The sequence below is a fragment of the Seriola dumerili genome, unplaced genomic scaffold, assembly GCF_002260705.1.
Source record: "Seriola dumerili isolate Sdu_G_001 unplaced genomic scaffold, Sdu_1.0 BDQW01001731.1, whole genome shotgun sequence".
NCBI classification, from domain to species: Eukaryota; Metazoa; Chordata; class Actinopteri; order Carangiformes; family Carangidae; genus Seriola; species Seriola dumerili.
In genome coordinates this window covers 500,686-522,246 of record NW_019175986.1, presented here as the reverse complement: position 1 = coordinate 522,246, position 21,561 = coordinate 500,686, and the positions used below count along the sequence as shown (strand labels likewise).

General features: G+C 40.2%; 1 protein-coding gene across 1 annotated transcript; it reads left to right on the top strand.

Moving 5' to 3' along the window:
• Window positions 1-8,658: 8,658 nt before the first annotated feature.
• Window positions 8,659-20,508, top strand: LOC111238901 (galaxin-like). The gene is made up of 11 exons (XM_022768621.1): window positions 8,659-8,686; window positions 8,776-8,808; window positions 9,700-9,751; window positions 15,812-15,942; window positions 16,816-16,950; window positions 17,171-17,359; window positions 17,978-18,079; window positions 18,194-18,382; window positions 18,622-18,635; window positions 18,875-18,897; window positions 20,481-20,508. Exons 1-11 carry the CDS (start codon window positions 8,659-8,661, stop codon window positions 20,506-20,508), a joined length of 924 nt encoding a protein of 307 aa, XP_022624342.1.
• Window positions 20,509-21,561: the final 1,053 nt, after the last annotated feature.

Genomic DNA, 21,561 nt, shown 5'->3' with positions numbered 1-21,561 from the left:
TCACGCAGTATACAGTCTCAACCTGGGTAACAGTGCTGTTCCATTGCTCTGCCACTGACTGAACAGAGTAGACACAGAGAGATGTGCCCCTCGCTGGCTGGGCATTACTGGCAACTCTCTTCTATGGTAAGTAGCTCAGGTTTGTCCAGAAAGTTATTAAATTTGTTGCTAGGTGCCAGCTGACCAGTGGTGTAACCTGATCACTCAACTCTATCACTCAGTCAGTCAGCCATGGATTCACATTTATTGGGTTGGACCCATTCCTATTCATGCTAAGTTGCCCTACCTTTTCATTTTATGTAGCCTAACTGATTCCTGAAAAATCAGTTAGGCCAAAATCCCTGGCGGCGCCCCTGATTACCACCATAAGATGCTGTCTATTTCTCTCAATGAAGGACTGGCTGGCATCATTGTTCAGTTGGTTAATAACATTTCCCCGTCCTGGCTGATGACTTTGCTTATATCCATCCATTTTACCCAGCGCTGCAGCATGTGCCTTGCTGGCTTTATGTTTGGCACAAAACTCCGAAAATTTTTTACAGTCTTTGAAACCATTAATAGATCGCTCATGTGCTGCTTCAGGGAAATGTCGACAGGGCTTACAAAACACAGCATCTCTTGAGATGCTATATTCTAGTCATGGGAATTTTGAATACCATTTGGCAGAAAAACTTCTAGCTTTCCGCAGGGGCACCCCCAGGGATTTTGGGCCCCATGAAAAAATATCACATTGGGCCCCCTCATCAAAGGCCACAAGAACCCTGTGCAACTGCTGTAACCACATCTCCAGGATCCAATCGACCCACTCAAAAGCTTTACATAACTCTACCTTTTCAGCTGTCTTGCCTCTTGTAGTCAAATATTTACTGTATGACTGACAAAAATGGATGATACACTGCGCACAAGGTGACTGATTTGCCTCTTCCTTTATTAAGTCTTCATGGCTTCATCATGGAACCAAAATGAACAAGCACAAAATAAAAACAGGAATCAGTTAGGCTACATAAAATGAAAAGGTAGGGCAACTTAGCATGAATAGGAACATAAGACTCAAGAATCCCATTTTTCTCAATGAAAAAAACAGCTCAACAAAATATTCAGTCTTGATTGTACACAACAAGGTTTATGGTGCACCTGCCGACATATCAGCTGCTGAGTCTCGTAGGGAGTGCGGGGACAAGCTATTTAGTAGGCTATAATTAGCTGAAACGTTCATCTCATTGTGGATATCAAACTAGCAGGTTGATTTCAACCACTCACAGACTATACATACTGACGCCCTCTCTTCTCTCTCTCCTTTCTTTCCCTCCTTTTCTGGGACCCAGACTTTGTCTTTCCAGACATTGCTGCAGCCTTTGGCGCACTCTGTGCGGCTTCTGTGTGACTGCTGCGGCACAGCTGACTAGCCACTCAGGCAGGGCTGTACCATTTCATGCAGATAGGGGGGGGATTAATATGAATTTGCCCAAATGAAGTAGAGACCTTTGATATACATTTTATGAAGACAAAGGGACCGTTTGTTTCATTACTTTATTTTGAATAAAGTATTAATTCTGATTTTCAAAAAAAAAAATATTTTTTTTTTTTTGGGAGGCCCCCTGTCAGTCATGGGCCCTTAGAATCGTCCTAACTTCCCCCCCCTTTATGGCGCCCCTGGCTTTCCCCAATATGTCTGTGGATGGGAAGGAGCTGAGGTTGGGCTGGGTCGCCGGCTCATCTATGCTTGACAGGTCTTGGGGCGCTTGTGACATGTCTCTGGGTCGGGGAACTTGCGACGTGCTAGGCTGCTGCTGAACCCTGCCTCCTATAACACATAACGCCATCATATGTTACCTTTGTCTGCTGTTGCCAATAGTGTTCCCCCCAGAAAACGTGCAGACAGACAAACAGACAGAGACACTGCCGTTAACATTACTTGCCTTTCTCTTTCCCTTGCTGACATGACTGTGAGGGGATGGATGAAGGAGGAGGAGGAGGATTAGCGTTGCTTTGGGAGCGGGGCCGGACGGCTGAGCTGGCCTTTAAACTAGCACTCGCATTTAAATCAAGTGGAGTTTCCTCCTGCTCAACACGGCGTCTTTTGTTAAAAAAAAACAAGTAAGCTGCTCTGTTTCGCCATCTTAAACTCCGTCTCCCTTTTTTCTCTTTACCTGTAACGTTACACATTTCTTTCTTCCTGACTGTTTGCGCGCAAAGTATCTCATTCATTTCATTGGGTCACATGCTGATGACGCAGCCTGGGGGCGGGCACTCACGTATGATAGAAAGCTGCTGATTGACTGAGAAGTTAGCTTCACATGAGCTCAGCTAAAGCTGGCAATTGGATGAACATTTTAATCCCCAAAACATATTCTTCTGATTGGCTTGAATGGGTGGGCCTCGCTCAAAATGGGTGGGCCCGGGCCCACCCGGGCCCATTGCTGGCGCCGCCTATGTCTATATAGTAAGTCTATATAACCTACAGTAGGTTATATAGACTTACTATAACAATTCCCATATAATTATCTACCAACCCTCCTTAATCTGCTTCAATTTTAGGCCTACTCCATAATTATGCAATATTTTTTTTTTACAGTAATTATACTACTACAACTTGGAATTATTCTGACTTTACCTGACTGCTGTAATTACTACATAATTGACGGCCTGTAAATCAACCTAGCCTATGTTTTCATCATTGCTTTTTTTCACCGAAATTCCTACAGTTTTACAAATGATTTACCACTGCACAAGCAATGTGGGCCCACAGGTTTGGAACCGCTGTTGTTTCAGAACCATCTTTTTTTCTTTCTTCCCAAAAAACGAACTAAAACTAAAAACCGTAGAAAAATGATCCTGGCCCTAAAAAAATGAAAAATAATTTGCATCTCCGGGCTTGTTTTCACACCTGAAAAAAACACAAACGAAAAAAAGAAAAATGATCCTGGTCTGTAGAATAGCCTATAGCCTTCAACTATACATCAACTAGGGATCTAATGTGGCATTTGATTTCTCATAAGAGTTCGATCTTGTGGTTTCTCATTACAGCATAATGACGGTGTGTGGTGTATTAACCAGGTGGAGCATTTAACATTTGAAGAGCACAATGAGTCATTGTTTCTCCACGTTTCTCAGTCAATGGGCGGAATCCAAAACAGATTTGAAGGAGGCCCGTTATTGGCTTTTTGTCGATTCTGTTAACATAGTGAGGGACACTAGGGAACTGTTTCTTCATTTGTGACAGCATGGTGAAATCGCTGTGGGGCCATTGACCATTTGAGGAGAGAGGGGCTGCTGAACTGAATGCCCTGTCAGGAGGTGCGCTGCAGCCAGTCGTGAGAAGCGCCGATCGCACATGGTGTGCAGGATTTTAAGAGTCAATGCTCAGAAATGTGCGAGACACTGTTTAAACTCATCATGACAGTCCGTAAACCCACAACAACATTAAATGCTTTGTTGCTTTACTATTCAGACAGGACAGCTGGCACAATCATCAAGCGTAATCCTAAACATAAAGATAAGTCAGGAGGAGATTTCTTGCTCATGGCTTTGTATGGAAACCATCAGTTAGATCAGCAGATGATGTTTTGGGCTTTTTTTTTATTTTCTATTTTTTATGCCTTTATTTGATAGTACAGTAGAGAGACAGGAAATGGGGAGGCAGAGAGAGGGGGAATGACATGCAGCAAGGGCCGTCCCATGCGGGACTCGAATTGGGCCCATGGGGCGCCTGCTTAGACTACTACACCACATGACCTCTACATTTCAGAGGAAAATATTTGACTTTTTACTGCACATTTATTGGGCAGCTTAACTTTGCAGATTGAAAATGTAAAAACATAAGCGCATATAAAATATGGCACATTGTTAAATACCTAAAAGTAGGCCTATACAAAATGGGTAGAATTGGCTCAGCTGAACCAGCCACAACATTAAAATGCTGCACGTAAATGTATCTATAAACCCCTTGTGAGTACTTTAATTTAAATACCTTAAGTAGGCTACACCTTTTCGATAAGGCTATAGCCTACTTTTACTTTGTACAAATTTGAAGTACTTGCACTTTTCTCAAGTCTTGCCATTTCATGCAAATTTTTACCTCTACTTCCCCTACTATATTGTGTTGCACCCTACTTGTTTTTTTTGTTTTTCGTTTCGTTTGTTTCGTTTGTTTGTTTGTTTGATTAACCCCATAATGTTCTGTTTGGACTCCTGGAGTTCGTGGGGTCTATTTAACACCTCAAAAACATTGGACTCAACATTGTCTTATTATCTTGATAACTACCTTCATGAATCTTAGTAAATTTATGAAAAAATCGGTAACATTTTTAAATGGCATGCAACAACAAGCAGTTGCAGCTTAATTTCATTGTATCAATAAGGAATACGCAAAAAGAAAAAAAACTCAGCGATTCCCAGTTTTGTTTTCTTCCTGTCCATACATTTAAGTATCTGTTGGAACTGGTCAGTAGGCCTATTGGTATAGGCCTATAGGAAATCACATAGGAAATCACATTGATATATTATGGGTAGGCCTATTACTAAAATTTCTCTATTTTTGGGGTTTCAGAACCAGAAACCCCCAGCTGTGAAAATGCAATGGATTTTTTCAAATGCTCTGTATCTGTACGTTTTGTGCAGCAGCCTACTACTACTGCCCCTCCCAAACTCCAAATCAGTTTGTTTTGTACTGGAGTTTTATTGCCCCATCATCAGCCGCGGACAAAACAATTAGGAAATAAAAAAAAAACCGGGAGCAACAAAAACGAGAGCTAATCATGTGGATAACACATCTACAGTTTAAAGCCGAAAATTCACTCAAGTGAACTTCTGACAGAGCGTGTTTATACTACATTGTAAAATGTTTTCGCAGTTAAAAAACAGAAAACAACTGGAAGCACGGTTGCCATTATTTTACTGTAAAATTAACGGTACCATGCTGTTGCTGCTACCTTTTGTGTAAATACAGCAAAAAGCTGTAATTTTCTACTTTTACAGTAAAATACTGATGAAGGATTAGCAGTTTATTACTGTTTATTTACACTTTTTTTCCACAGGAGCTATATTTGCAGATTTTTACCATAAACTGTTGTACATATATAAAACATGCTGCAGTATAAGTTATTGATAAATTAACTGCTAACAAAAAGAACTACATTTTTTCCCCTATACTCTAAGAGTTGATAAATTATTCCTTGGCAGTCTTGCTATAAAACTATATTTTAATACATTGAATAAACATCTTTGAATAGTGCATCTCACCTTTGAATGAATTCCAGTGTGCGTGCAGCTTCATCTTGGGACTGAAGATTGAAGTTGTAGTGAGTACACTGTAAGCAATTGCTGTAAATTTACAGCCAATTTTCAACACTAAAATACTGTTTTTATGTTTAACAGTTTAGTACTGTAGTTAGCAATGCATTGTGGGCTTCTTAACTTGGAGCAACTGTACAGAGGCCGTAAACAGTATGCTGATGTTTTAAATTACAGGACACTACAGTATTTTTTGGAAATTTTCCAGAAGAGGACAGACAATTTAGTGGACATGTGCTGCATATCATCAGACTTCATCACCATCATTCCGGTCTATTATTTTCTTTGCTTGTGTGGGGGCTATCTTATTGATATTGCCAAGAATGTTTGATATAACGCTCAGGAGTTTGTCTCGTTATACAGTGATGCTTAGATTTGAATAGGCTAGCCGAAACAATATTAGGATTTTGTTTTTTGTTGTTGTTGTTTAATCTTGGTCTGCATCCGAGGAGCAGCACCTGTTAACGAGAGGCCAACATTATATCTTGCCCGGTGGTTAACGATTTATTTCAACCAAATCATAGGATTTTTTGGAACATCGCCTAGAGTTAGTTTTGGTGAGTTTTATTTTGTTTGTGTCGACTTTTAATGAAGTGTGTTTTAGAATGAGCTAACGGAAGTAAGCTAGTTCGGTGAAAGAGACACTTGAATCCTCAAGGCTTATAGGGTTGTATTTGTCCGTTTAAAACGGAAAATTGCTGTGAAAATATTGACTTTCTGTACTCTTTGTAAATGCATTTTGTTTATTTCTGTCACTGTGCGCTTCACATATCCTAACGTTAGTTCTCCCAACTCTGTATATGATTTGTCAAACCGTTTTGCATCAGCTGTGGCCTTTCTTTCATAATCTTAACATTGCAACTCAGTTAAGGTTAAACATTTCAGCGTTAAGACTGATACGGTGGCACTAAAAAGCAGCCAGAAATGATCTTCTGCTTGACATATTAAGCAATTGTCTATAGCCCTGAGAATAATGAAGTTCTAATATTGATTGCATTTAAGACTGATATTTAAGGAAACTGCTAAATTGAGTTATTGTATATACTGTGCCTGTCTACAGTAAACTATGAGAAGTTAAAGTAACATGTTGAACAGAATATCATTGTAATTTCCAAATAATCATAAAAATAAGCTGCATTTATTTTTATTTTTTTTATTGTATTAGACTGTGAAATCAATTAACAGTTTGAATACAGAAATATACTGTATTTCTGGTTTACAGCCATTACTGTAAAGTAAATTTACAGTATGAATACCGTAAAATTACAGTATATTGCTGGCGTCCCTGCTGCCAGTTCTTTACTGTTATTTTACAGGAAAATTATTTACAGTGTAGAAAAGACTGCAGCGAGCGCGGCCAGCTGGCTGGGTGCTCTCACAAAGGTCCCCTCAGTGCTGATCATGAAGTGGTGAATACAACTTCCTGGTGTGTCGCCTGAAACTTGACAAAGAAAAAACAGTCACACTGCAAATGATATGTACCAGGGAAACTGAAATCCCTCCACCCATTCATAGATGAGTCATTTTCTTTTTCTTATATACATTATAAGGTGTTATGATATAGAACTGAACCGTGTTGAACAGCCACATTAGTGTAATACATTTCAGTGTAATTATAGTGAAAGTAACATATGATGACAGTTTAGGAAGCTTGCTAACATTAGCAAACAAGCTCCCGGTCAATTCAGTCCCAACAGTAAAGTAACGTTATCTAAATAAAATCAGCAGCGTCCTTTGGAGACGTGTACTAAGCAGATGCTAACACAAAGTAAAGTTAAGATGAAACTCGTCCTGTAGTTTGGAGGATCTGGATCAGAGTTCAGCTCCTCTCTCTGCCACAAGGAGAAACTGCCAGTGAAACGGGTCATAAAAAGTTACCATTACAGTGTTACCAACGTTTTCAGATCGCAACAGGGGGAGGTTTTCCCAGTTAGCAACTGTACAGCTATTTGGAGTTTGGAGTTTATTTATTTAAAAACAAGGGACAGTACATATTAATGAACATATACATGTGAATATGACAGATTATAGCCAAGCGGCTAATTTCCATCTGCAGTCCCTATGATTTAAACTTAATTCAAGTCCAATGCTCTTTACATTCACTCTGAATACAGTTCATTTTAGCGAAATAATCCTAAACATAAAGATAAGTCAGGAGGAGATCTCTTGCTTTAAGACTAACATTACAAGTAAAATAACTCCCCTTGTTTAATGGCATTCTACTAGATAATCAATACAACTTGATTGAAAATGTGATGTATTTTGCAAATGCTAACAAGCAGGGCAAAGGGGCACTCACCTATTCATTTGAAGGATGAAGAGGGGGGCAAAAAAATCAACTTTTGTCTCATTTAACGATAACAGGATTGTACTGTCGAAATTTCCAGGCATTTGTTACAGTGTGTGTGGGGGCTACTTACAGCTTACTTGAGGATAATTTCCATTCTTGCTCATGGCTTTGTATGGAAACCATCAGTTAGATCAGCAGATGGCAAGTCAACAAGATATCACGAAGCGGGTTTAATAGGGTCCACCAAAGATATAAACAGGCTACTTACGGGTCAATGTTTCCCAGCACCTCAGGATTAAACGAAAATAAAAGATTCAACTTGGAAACCACTGCCACGTACAGGAATGGACTCAGCTGGATCAGCCACAGAAAAATCAGGCAGTCCCACTTTAGATTCCTTTCGTTAGACAGGAGCAAAGCATCAAAAGGCAAGACATCCGTGCTGTGTTTGATACTTGTGTGATAATATGATAAAGAGTTTATTATTCACTCGCCTCCAGTCAGTTCATGTTTTAAAATGTAGGCTACATTGTAGTTCTGTAAAACACATATGTGGAAACTCTTTAGAAACACATACATTTCAATAAAACCCATATAAACATGTAGGCTATCTGCTTTACTCATCAGACAGGACAAATGGCACAATCATCAGGCGGTTTTCATGAAAGACCGTTTCAACTTAGATGTGGTCCGATAGCATGTGTTAAGCAGAGCAAAAGCTTTATGTTAACATGTAAGTTTATTATTGTACAAATTCAAAAAGGTCGTGCAGCTGGGTGCCCTCTGTGCGCAGTGGTAAACAAGTGGGCTACATTTATTGTAATGAGTACAGTTAAGCACAACTTTGTACTACTCCTCTACATTTCAGAACAAAATACTTGCATGTAGTCTATGAAGGCTATATCCTGAGGTTTGACTTCGCCTATGGCGCACACTTCACCTTGAAACCACATATTTATAGTGTCATATTTTTAGATGTTATCATGTGGGCGTGGCTATTGTTAGTCTATTTATTTAATCTGTTTGGATCACACTGGGGTGCAGCAGACTGTCAAATGGTCCAAAAAAGCTCCGTGATGTCTCTGCTTTGGTTTCTCGGATTAGGTAGGCTGTCTCTCAACAAATGATGGAATTTGTAACTACCAGTGACAGTTTACAATCAACATTATAATTATCTGGTTACATTCTTTTAGGGTGGCTGATTTACGGCTTCACCTGTGTGTGTGGTAAGTAATTCACTCAGTTTCCTTGATTAATCTCCAGCCACAGGGGACACTTGATCACTAACTCATTGTTAGTTTCTCTGGTGGATTTTTTCTTTGTTTTTTTTCCAAGTCCTTGTTGGGATGCTACTTAAACTACCGCTCCTGTGTGTGTGTGTGTGTGTGTGTGTGTGTGTGTGTGTGTGTGTGTGTGAGAGAGAGAGAGAGAGAAAGAAAGAAAGAGAGGTCGACTGCAGTGGCCGTGGGAAGATTGTTGGAGGTGGTGGAATTCCGGGTAGAAATGTCCTAATTCTGCATACTGCAGTCTCTGAGGTTTCTTTAGTCTTGTTGTTTGCACAGTTTCTCACTGTGTGCATGATGAGCTCCCATTTTGAAATATATTGGCCTGTGTGTGACCTGAGTCCAGCACTAGATGGAGATGGTAGAGGGTTTTACGCAGCACGTCTCAAGGTCATAAAACGTCCGAAGATATATATATTTTTCTTTCTTTCTTTTATGGCATGTGGTTCAGGATGGTATTTACTATGTTTTTTTCCCCTTGCTTGTTAAAATGGGAAACCCCGATCCGAGCTTGTTGATCATGCCGTGCGCGGCAAGTGAAAAGATAACGGGCAGCGTGAGGTAAAGGTGTGGAGGTCTGACCACCGCCTGACTTATGCCCCTGAACTAGGTCGAGAAGCGCTTGAGAGCAGTCCTCAGCAGGAAATCACCATTTACACTAAACATCCTGTTTCCTACTGTAACTATGCGTGGATGGCCACACACAGATAAACAGTTAAACGTAACATGTCAATTAGGTCATTGCATTTTAACAAAGACAAACAAAAAAAGTGTGGATTGCATGAACAGATTTTACCTGATGACTCAAATTGAAACTATTGTGTTTTTTGACAGAGTCTCACGTGGGCACTAACGCAGGTTCTAAGAGACTAGACTGCAACTACCGGTGAGTTTTGCCTTGAGCGTTCTTTGCGCGCGCGCGCGTGTGTGTGTGGTTCAGGTTATGGTAAGGAGAGCAATGTGTCAGCAAAGATCCTTACAAGAACAGACAAGTGTAGTGAATCTGGAGGATTATTCTTAATGATTGATTTTGATCATTCCTGACCTAATGCCCCAGGTCAAAATCTCAACAACTTTTGGGGCCATGATATCCCAAATCCTGAAGCCTGTATTGCAATACAAGTTGGCATATTAATAGTTACCAAAAGATCCATCCTTATGTGTCCAATGACCCTATGAGCTTTCCTCTAGTGCAGGGGTATTCAATTAAAATTCAAAAAGGTCCAGTTACAAAAATGTCCTCCCAGCAAAGTCCGAATCTTATATTGTCACTTGAAATAGTGTACCCTGATGTAAATAAAAAACAACATACGCACTTTTCTATATCTCTCTCTCAAATTAAATCGAAGGCAACTGGACTTGTATTTGTCTGTGGAAGACGTTTCGCCTCTTATCCAAGCGGCTTCATCAGTTCATCATGTATTGGTCTCTCTAGTCCGCACTAGTCTGACCAAGCAAATGGAGAAAGACCCAGGTATTGAACCTCTTGTGGGTGGGTCCACCAAAGTACCTGTGAAAGTACTGGTTTCACCTGACCATTGTTGTGGTCTCATGTGGACGACCGTCGTTAGGGGTCAGGTGACCCTGTTGTTGTCCCCTGTGAACGACAGTCGTTAGGGTCAGGTGAGCCCCTGGTGGATGACGATCGTTGAGAGTCGTCTGAGGTTATGTTGTTGACCCTCCTGGGTACCGATGAAAGGGCGACATTGTAGATGGGGGATAGATGGTGTCGCAGACCACCTCCCCTGTTTAGCGATGGCCTCTCCACTTTTACATAGATGGCTTCCTTGACTCCCCTTTCAAACCATCTGTCCTCCCTGTCCAAGATTTTGACATTGCTGTCTTCAAAGGAGTGTGCCTTTTCCTTTAGGTGGGAGTAGACAGCTGAGACAGGGCCTGAAGAGTTTGCCCTCCTGTGTTGGGCCATACGTTTGTTTAAAGGTTGTTTAGTTCCCCCAATATATAGGTCATTGCAATCCTCACTGCATTTGACCGCATATATCAGGTTGCTTTTCTGATTGTGTGGTGTTTTGTCTTTGGGGTGTACCAGTTTCTGCCTGAGTGTGTTACTGGGTTTGAAACATACAGGGATTTGATGTTTGTTAAAAATCCTCCGGAGTTTCTCTGAGACCCCAGACACGTATGGAATGACTATATTTCTGCGTTTATCTTGCATTTTCTCAGCATCCTCCATGTTGGTATTCTTTCTGGAGCGTGTTGTTGTTTCTCTTTAACTAACACACTCAGGCAGAAACTGGTACACCCAAAAGACAAAACACCACACAATCAGAAAAGCAACCTGATATATGCGGTCAAATGCAGTGAGGATTGCAATGACCTATATATTGGGGAAACTAAACAACCTTTAAACAAACGTATGGCCCAACACAGGAGGGCAAACTCTTCAGGCCCTGTCTCAGCTGTCTACTCCCACCTAAAGGAAAAGGCACACTCCTTTGAAGACAGCAATGTCAAAATCTTGGACAGGGAGGACAGATGGTTTGAAAGGGGAGTCAAGGAAGCCATCTATGTAAAAGTGGAGAGGCCATCGCTAAACAGGGGAGGTGGTCTGCGACACCATCTATCCCCCATCTACAATGTCGCCCTTTCATCGGTACCCAGGAGGGTCAACAACATAACCTCAGACGACTCTCAACGATCGTCATCCACCAGGGGCCACCTGACCCTAACGACTGTCGTTCACAGGGAACAACAACAGGGTCACCTGACCCCTAACGACGGTCAATCCACATGAGACCACAACAATGTCAGGTGAAACCAGTACTTTCACAGGTACTTTGGTGGACCCACCCACAAAGAGGTTCAATACCTGGGTTTTCTCCATTTGCTTGGTCAGACTAGTGCGGACTAGAGAGACCAATACATGAATGAACTGATGAAGCCGCTTGGATAAGAGGCGAAACGTCTTCCACAGACAATACAAGTCCAGTTGCCTTTCGATTTAATTGAGAGAGATAACTAGACCTGGAACGAATGAGAACATTCACAGACACTTTTCTATATCATTTAATTGGTCAAATTTAGTGTTTTCGATATACTTTAAACATACCGATAAGTCTGAACTTCTATGGCACTGAATGGAAAACATTACTGTAGTTGTCTTTACTACATTTCAAGTAACTGATTTCTTCTGAATAAAATAAATAAAATGGCAAAGCACAGCTTTGGCAGCCTGAACTTAGAGTAATGTAAAAACATTCAGAATCTTTTAATAAAATAAAAGTGCATCTTTAAGAAAAAATGTAAACAAAAGACCTTTGAGCTGCCCACCCCCTTTTTTAAACATGTATTAACTACAATTTAAAATAAAAATAACCACAGGAAGCCTTCATTGCCTACATTTCCAGTAAAAAAGAACAGGGCAATATTTACTGAGCAAAAGGAAAAGTGCAGACTTTGAACAGCTGCCCTTTCTCCTCTCTCCTCTCCTTCCCTCCTTTTCCAAATTTCCCTTTCCTAGTGAGAGAAATGTGGCATGTAAATTTCCTGCCAGCAGTTTGAATCTTGGCTTAAATGGGATTAGTGCCATTCTCATGCTCATGTGGAGATGCTCATTGGTAAGCCTGGAACAGTACTTGTTTTAATAATGTTCATCGTAAGAAAGCTGTCTCACAGCTGTAAGTTGATCCAAACATGGTTAAGGTGTGTAGTGCTACTTTGGTTAGACCAGGAAAAATGGATTCAGGCACAATCTGTAACCAGAAATAGGCAGAGTCAGTTGTTTTCAAATGCTCTCTCAGAGCAACTCTGCTTGCAGATCAGTGAGCTCTAACTGTAAAGATCCAGGATGTGCCCACTTGAAGGTCTGTGTCACCTCCTTTGAAAATCCTCTGATTTCTCTGATAAGGAATGGATTCTCGATTAGCAGGAGGAGCTGGTGTCCAAGGTTGAAGCTGTCAAATCGATGACAGAAGTTTCCAATCAGCTTGTCTATGAAGCTGACATAAGGGGAAATGTCTCTCTTACCCTGAATTTGTGGGGTGTGGGAATTTGTGTTGCATTTGTGGGAAGTGCTCACACTCTCCTTGGAGATCTTCTTTAAAAAATGTCCAGCTTCATCTGGAAGGAGCGGACAGTTTTCATCATATCACAGACAGAATTTTTCTGACCCTGCAGCTTTAAATTGAGCTTATTAAGGTGTCCTGTGATGTCCAACAAAAAAGCCACCGCATCCATCTTGTTATCTTGCAAAAAGTTTGCAAACTGTGTTGCGTTTTGTCTCTTGAGCTGCTGTAAGAAAGCAGCTATTTCCTTTTGGATGGAACAGAAGCATCCCAGTGCATTCCCTTTGCTTAGCCATCTCACGTTGTTGTGGAGTAGTAGGTCATTCGCATCTGCCTCCATTTCTTTCAGAAATTCTCTCAGCAGTCGATGCTGATGGGATGAGGATGCCCTGAGGAAGTTGATGAGTCTCATCATGGTATTCATTACTTCAGCAAACTCTTCAGACAGAATGGCACAGAGAACAGTCTGATGGATGATACAGTGGTAGGCTATGAGATCAGGGTTGTCTTGTTTCATCCGTGCCACAGCCCCCTTCTCTCTACCAACCATGGCAGGTGCACCATCCGTGGTGACTGACACTACTTGCTTCAGATTAATCTTTCTTTTTGTGAGCATCTCCTTTATCCCCTCATATATATCCCCTCCTCTTGTATGTGTCTCAAGTTAAACCCAACAGGTCCTCACACATCTCTTTCTTCTCTTTGTGAAGAAATCTCACATACACCAAAAGCTGGGCATTATCTGTTACATCTGTGGACTCATCAATGGCTAAGGAAATGCATACTGTCAGGTGATTACGGTAAGTTGAACCCAGATGCAGCCAACGCGTGGGAGACGGTGCAGGCAGGTTTATTTAGCAAAATCCAGACTTGAACGTGACGTGACGTGACATGAACGTGACATGAACAGGCATGAGCAAAACAGCAAGACAACAGGAAAAAACAACAGGGAAAAAACAGGTAACTACAGCCGTTAAACAACAGACGATCTGACAATGACAAAGGGAAGCACAAAGACTATATAGACAAGGGAGGCGAGGGTGATTAAACACAGGTGAAACACATTAGGGCGGGGCAGACAATTACTACACAAAAACAAGACCAAGACAAGAAGCAAAACACAGACACACAAGGAAACCAATACAAAATAAAACAGGAAGTGCAAAGATTTCAAAACAAAACTAACAAAAAGTGTTTGCCATGGCAAAATGTGACAGAAAAACGTGACACATACTGCGTTTTGAACAGCTGCATCAAGCTGTGCCAGTACATCTTCTGCTAATAGTTCAGATTTTCTTGTTGGTTGTTGTTGAAGCTGACAATGAGATTTGCTTGATTTTTTCCACACATGTCGTTTTTTTACCGTCAAGTAAAGTCTCTGCAGCCGCATTTAAGCACTCCTTCACCACTGTCCCATCGCTGAATGCTTTCTTGTGTTGCGCCAAAATCCACGCAATCTTAAGTGAACAATCATCTGCACGTTGCTGGCCTGTAAATGCATGTGAGGACACGGGTAGACCGATCATACTGTGCTTTCAGTTCGATCATTTTTTCATGAGTTGTCACATTTTTGTCAAACTGCCCTGAGCTGTTGTCTGAATTAATCAAAACTTACTTAGTTTGAATCATTGTTTTGTTGACTTCTAAGTGACATGGTTAGTGTGTGTGTCAAGGTCAGTATATTTAGGTAGAACATGATGTTCTGCCATGGCTGATAGGGTGGGGACAGTTGCAACAAGTAAAGGTAACTGTCTCCAAGCTAAGCAGCCATATCAAAACAGACCACACAACGGTATTTTTCAACATTTTCTGTTAAAATTGGGCAATATATAGAGCTGATTTTGTCCCATAGCACAAAAGATGCAACAATAATTCCTAATTGTTGCTTATAACGTATAACAGAATACAAACATGTTATTTTGGGAATGACTTTGTTAGCCTTTCATGGCCCTTCTAATATATTTGCCTGTAAAGTTTATCATAAGAAATAAAACAAATAAGCTGTACCTATTTTGACTCAAGGTAGACCTATATAAAAAAACTCAGTAACTGTTCTTTGGTTGCTTTCTTTTGTTGCATATTTTGATGTCGCAAACCGTCGGTTGGAGTCAGATGTCACATCTAAATTCTTCCATTCAAATAAATCTTGTGAATGAAATGTAACATGTAATGATCTTTTAATGTTAGGTTTGATATATAAAAGTTTGGTTTGTCTAGTCCAAATAGTCTTTGAGAGAAATGTTGATGACTTACAAACCCTCTGTATGTACGAAGGCAGACTTAAACCCTGTGGAGCTGGCTTGGGATAAACTGGACAGAATGTGAAAGCAAAGCCAACTACAAGTGCAACACATTCGTGGGTACCTCTGCAACAGTGTTGGGGTTAACTGTCTGAACCATATATGATTTCCATTGTAGAAAGAACAACTGAACTGAACAACATTCCATGGGTACTGTTTGTTCAAAACTTTTAGTTCTATGATTTAATTTCAGAGTACACTGACACATTACATTATTCAAACTTCAGTAAAAACTGGAAAAATGGAGGTCTCTAAACATTAAACATCCATGCCATATGTATGACTAAAGGTCGACACAATACTAGTTAGTCTAGTTGGCTTTCAACATTACTGACCATTTGCGGTGATCGACTAGGTCATGTTTTCTCCTCTGTGATACATTCACAGGCACAGCAAGGAAATGCTTGTATGTACAAGTAAATACTGTACATATGTACTGTATATTATGGATACCTCTGTAACTAGTTGAGAGTGTTTTCACTGAAGTCCATCAGAGGGCGGTATTGCAAAGGATAAGTGAGATGTACATTGGCATTACAGGAACTGTAAAATAACTATTTATGCTAACGTAATGCTAATGTGAGCGATAATAGCATGTAATATGGTATCTGTGTCTTGTAGAAAAACTTGCAAGGGAGTACAGTATGATATCCGCGAGGCTGTGTGTTGTGAGAATCGACTTCATCCAGGGGCAGGGCTGTCATGTTGTGGAGAACTGGCTTTCAACCCTACTGCAGCGACTTGTTGTGAAGGTAACAGCCACACATTTGTGTGAAACCAGCTAGAAATGGGAATGTTGGTTTTGTGATTATTCAAAAAAATGAATGAGAGGGGAGCTGTTAAATGTGGTGAAAAGTGAGAGAATTTAATAAAATAAATAAAAGCGCTTAATAGCATGAAGAACAGAAAAAGGCTTCAATTTACATTTGCCCTGGATTACAACTTGTTGCTACATCACTCTTCCTCTGACATCAGCAACAAATCTATGCGGACTTGTCTCTAGACAAAGCAGGAGACAATGTGATGATTGCATCATAACCGACTTTAAATATGAAACAGCAGTATGATGCTTAAAGTATAAGTAGGGAATCTATTAAACACATGATCAGTTCACACGGTTAAAGATAGCCCAATGATGTCATCAAATCCAACCAGGTGAAAATAACCAATATACAGAATTATATACAGATGTTTTAGAGCTTGATACAACGTCCCTTCATGTGTTGAATGAAGAAATTAACCAAGCGCATCTCTGTGTTACTAATCCACTATTTTTGTGGTTTTATGATTTTGTCATCAAAATGAAAGTATGTATTATGTAACCTAAATGAATACAAGGAATGCAGAACTACACAATTCACATAAAAATCCTCTGTGGAACTCCATGACTGACAAGTGAATGTTGGCAACAGTCTAAACAACATGGTATTGAATACTGAATTCTGTTTCCTGTGGAAAGAGGTTCATAAACTATCTATGCTATCAATAATCTGTTTAATATTTAATTCAACAAATACAACCAGTCACCATTTTAGTAGATACATAATACTGCTGCTGCTCACTGGATGTTCTTTATTGTTGTTGGTGCTGGTGTCTGTCTCTTCAGTTGATCTCTGTTCTTACAGGTAAAGTTACTCTGGGTCTGAGTCAAAAGGTGTCAGCTTGTTGTGGACTAGACGCCTACAGCCCACTTAATGAAATATGCTGTCAGTCAACTGTTTTAGCCAAACCTGTGCCAAAGGCCCAATGTTGTGGTAACGGTGAGTGGAGTTAGACACACCTAATGGAATTAAAACATCATATAAACATACAGTGTACACTTACAAAATACAGTTTTTTAGGCTTTGTCATTGTAATTTCTACCATTCCCACAGTGTATGCAACATGTGTTCTTTTCAACACTTGTGGTCTGCAGGGGTTAAAAAGTAAAGGGGTGTAAAAGTGATACAGTTCAAAGAACCAAACTGATCTTTTCCACAGAGACTATTCATGAGGAGAAACAGCTGTGTTGTGGTCTCACTAATAAAAAGAAGGTCATGGCGAGGACATCCAATCACCACCAGTGCTGTGGTTATGACCAGTTTAACACCATCACTCATTGCTGCTGTCCGATGAATGGAGTTCTTGAGATACAACACATGAATTCAAGTTGCTGTGTAGAGGACACAGGTACAACTGAAGGGCAACTCTTAAGGCCACTATACACTGCGTGATACAGCCTTACAAGTTTAACACGTCACACTGTGCCAGACTGATCTATTGTCAGTTTAACACATTATTGAAACCTTAGTTGCAATTTACATTTGACTGTATATTAGTCCTGAGGAATGTCAGATAGAGCAATGGATGCCTCTTTAGTCACAGCTCTTTAACTCCATCTGCACCATTGTCATGTTCTAAAAATTATGCAGAAACAACTTTGGCTTTTGTTCTGGAGTTTTTTTTTCTGACTTAATCAAAAATGGTGTTTATAATAGATACAATACTGTGCATACATGCCCATGTAGTATTTGCATGTTCATATATGTACAGTGTGAAGCATTGGCTGGTGTTTTCTATAATTCCATGCTGCGTTCAAATCAGTTGGTTTGTAGATGTTACATTGCAAAAATGTCTTACTTTCCGTTGAAGATTCACAACCAAAGATTTTAGCACTTCTGTCATGATTGTCAATTTTCAGATGAGACATGAAAATACCTCAGCATGTGGGGGCCTTCATGCAACTCACATTTTCATGGAAATCATAGAACTGGTGCCTGCATGTTGACTTGATCTTTGCCTTTACAGCTCAGATCCCACAGTCTGTAATGGAAAATATGTCAATGAACCCCAACAACCCACTCAAGAAATCACCCAGTCAGTCACTTAAGATGCAAAATTGTGGTAATGGTGAGTAGAACTGCAACAAATATCATGAGACCCACCTTTAAACTTTGGCAAAACAAAGAATGTAAAGTTGAATCATCTCAGTTGTGCCATAAAGTACACTTATTTTTTCCACAGTGGCTTTTGATGTGGACAATCAGCTGTGTTGTGGTTCGATTTACAACAAGAAGATCCTGGCTAGGAAGTCCAGTCATCACCAGTGCTGTGGTCATGACCAGTATGACAATAAGACTGAGTGCTGCTGTTCGATTGATGACAATCTTAAAATACGACTCATTAATTCCAGCTGCTGTGAAGAAGAAGCAGGTGTGTCACTGACTGTGCTGAATATTTATATATTTATATATTTTAGTAGTTTTTGTTGGTAAGGTGTTTTTTTGTCTAGTTTTCAGAGCGTAGACAAGGCAAATGTGGATGAGTGTGAGTCATTCACATATGGTCTTGTATTGCATTTTGTCTAGTTGGAAGAAATGTTGACATTTCTGCTGGGGTATGCTGGTGATCCCCCACATGCACTGAAAATGTTTTGTGTTTTATGTCCACAGGTGTGGAACCGCAGGTAAGAAAACAAACTTTTTTTTCCTTTATCAGCTTATGTGACTCACTAATTGTCGTCACTCATAAAAGTGAGGTAAGATTCCCAAAACAATGTATGCACTATAACAATAATCTCACACATCTACCATTTATTTATTTGTTTAAATCTATTTATTTGGTGTAAACTTTGGTGTAATTAAAGCCTTATTGATGCCCTTTGAGACATAAACATTTTTGTATTTTTTGTATTTTTCTTTTTAGACTCTTGCAACTCAGCCCCAAAGGTAAGTCAACCAAAGGTTTTAACTACAGTATCACATTGAGACCCACACAACTTTATTTTTTGCAGTGGTGACACGAACAATCATCACTTAAGTCTTCACAGTAAAAACCATGTGGTCACATATTGACAGTGTTTTACCTACAAAATATTTATCCAAACTTACCCAGTACCAAATAGTTGTTTTTAGCCAGTGTTAGTGTTATTTTTTTTTTTTTGGCTGGACCGCAAGAGTAGGGCCAACCCTATAATCTGGAATGACTGACTGATCTACTGACTGACTGACTGAGTGATTATATTTCAACCACTGGTCAGCTAGTGCCTCGTCACTGAGTTGGAGTTTCTGGCTCAAACAGGTTCTATTAGGGGGCAGCCAGTGGAGCTGCTGGAGGACAGCGATGATGTGGTGAAAGGAGGGGGTTCGGTGATGATACGGGCTGCAGAGTTTTGGACCAGTTGGAGCTTATGGAGGGATTTGTGGGGGACACTGAAGAGGAGTGAATTACAATAATCAATACGCGAGGTGATGAGGGTGTGAACTAGAATGGCAGTGATATGAGGGGTGAGAGAGGGGCAGAGACGATTAATGTTGCGTAGATGGAAATATGCAGACCGAGTGATGTTATTAATGTGGGAGTGGAAAGAAAGTGAGCTGTCGAGGATGACACCCAGACTCTTAACCTGTGGGGAGGGGGACACTGTGGAGCTGTCTATGGTGAGGGAAAAACTGTCAGCTTTGGATAGGGAGGATTTGGTGCCGATAATAAGAAGTTCAGTTTTATCACTGTTTAATTTGAGGAAGTTTGCGGTGAACCAGGATTTGATTTCAGAAAGGCAGTGGGGGAGGGAGGAGGGAGGGAGAGTGGAGTTCGATTTTGACTTAACCCTTACCACGGCAACCGAGGTTCGAGTCCGGTCTGTGGCCCTTTGCTGCGTGTCATCCTCTCTCTCTACCCAATTTTCCCATCTCTCTCTCACTATGAAAGTAATAAAGACAAAAGCCTGAAAAAATAACTTAACTGTCTCCTCTAACTTTCTCTGTGAATACTATAAATATAGCCAAAATCACAGCACAGTCTTTGTCTTTAATTTATGTGTTTGGTGATTTTGTTATATATCACAGTTATAAAATCAAGATTTGACCATAGGCTACATACAGCCACATACTATGTTTTGATGTAGTCTGGTTTAATAGAACTGCTCGGTTGCTACCCAAACTAATATATGGTTATTTTGCACCAATGTTAAAGACAGTGAGCTCAGGTTTTACCCTTATACTGTTTCAAATTTATTGGGAGATGTACAAAGCAATGTAGGATACATACATACATACTCACCAGAATTGTGTGAAGTCTGATAGACATGTTGAATGCATTTCCCTCGTCATAAAATGTTTGCAAAACCGAGTTTCCATACATCTTTACTATCTAACAATCTTCTTATCTGACTTTGTTGGTGCAGGGCTGTGGTTTTTGCCACATTAGTGCCACCTGTAAATTAGTGGAATACTATGAAACTGGCAAGAATGTGTATTGTGCAAACTGCATGCATGTACATGTGTATGTGCTTCGTTGCGCATGTGCACAGGATAAACAAAACGGAGACCTACTCATAGGACTGCTACACAGCACTACTAAAACGTCAAAGATACCACAGAGAACATTTAACCCTGTTACTGCATTGTTGCTAGTATGACTTTTAGTGTATTCAATGTTTTGGTAATTTTTAAGGTCAATTAAGTCAATGCTGTCCAAAGAATTGTGTGCCCATGATTTGTGTTGTCTGACTATGATGTGGACTGTTTTTATGTTTATTTTTGCTCATCTTTGCACATCCACAGCAATGATGCAGAAACAAGTCTCTGTGGGTCATCATTGTACAACCCCAAAGAATTTCACTGCTGTGAGAGAAACCAGACAAAGCCTCATTGGTGCTGCCGCCCAGGTATGACTCCATTATGTGTTTTCGTGGGAGTGTAAATGTTAAAACAGTCTGTCGGTTGTTATCTGATGGTGCCATGGGTGTGACATCAACTTGACACTTGATTCTGAGCCAAGTGTGCATGTGGTTGAATGAAAAAATAGCCATTGGCAATCAAACTCAGATACTGCAATTCACCATGATAATAGGTAAATAAGGAGCAGAGCCTCTGTTTTTTCTGTAAGTGGAACAAAAAGATTAGACGAGAAAGATGATGAGGCAATGGGCAATGCACAATTATCTTTAATAAACAGCAACAGTGAAAGAGCCTGAGTTGGGGAAAAGTTAATTAAGACTATTACATTTTATTCAGCATAGGCCACTAGACCACATTATCTTGCAGACTTTAATTTCCTTAATGGATGCCACTGAAATCATACATATATATTTATTAAGTTGTAACCTGATGGGAACAAAGTGCCGCTGGAAGCAGAAGATATATACTTCATATAAACCTCTCCAAATTAATGCGGTCCGATGTTTACTTTGATATCGACTTTGAATGAATGATGGAAAGAAACGGATTGTCAGGCATGAGAGGAGGAGAAACTGGGTGTGTTTAAGAAATCCTGCCAGCAAGCAGGTTAGATTAGTTACCTCTCTTCCAGGCATGGAAACCCTCATCTCAGGGTTAACAAACCCAGAGTTTCCATGAAACCTGTTTTCTGAAACAGGACCCTGGTGTCAT

Excerpts from the sequence above, each read along its gene's own strand:
- LOC111238901 (XM_022768621.1), top strand. The coding sequence starts at position 8,659 with ATGTCTCTGCTTTGGTTTCTCGGATTAG. Across the intron at positions 8,687-8,775 it reads GCTTTGGTTTCTCGGATTAG|GGTGGCTGATTTACGGCTTC; the intron begins GTAGGCTGTCTC and ends ACATTCTTTTAG. Across the intron at positions 8,809-9,699 it reads CGGCTTCACCTGTGTGTGTG|AGTCTCACGTGGGCACTAAC; the intron begins GTAAGTAATTCA and ends GTTTTTTGACAG.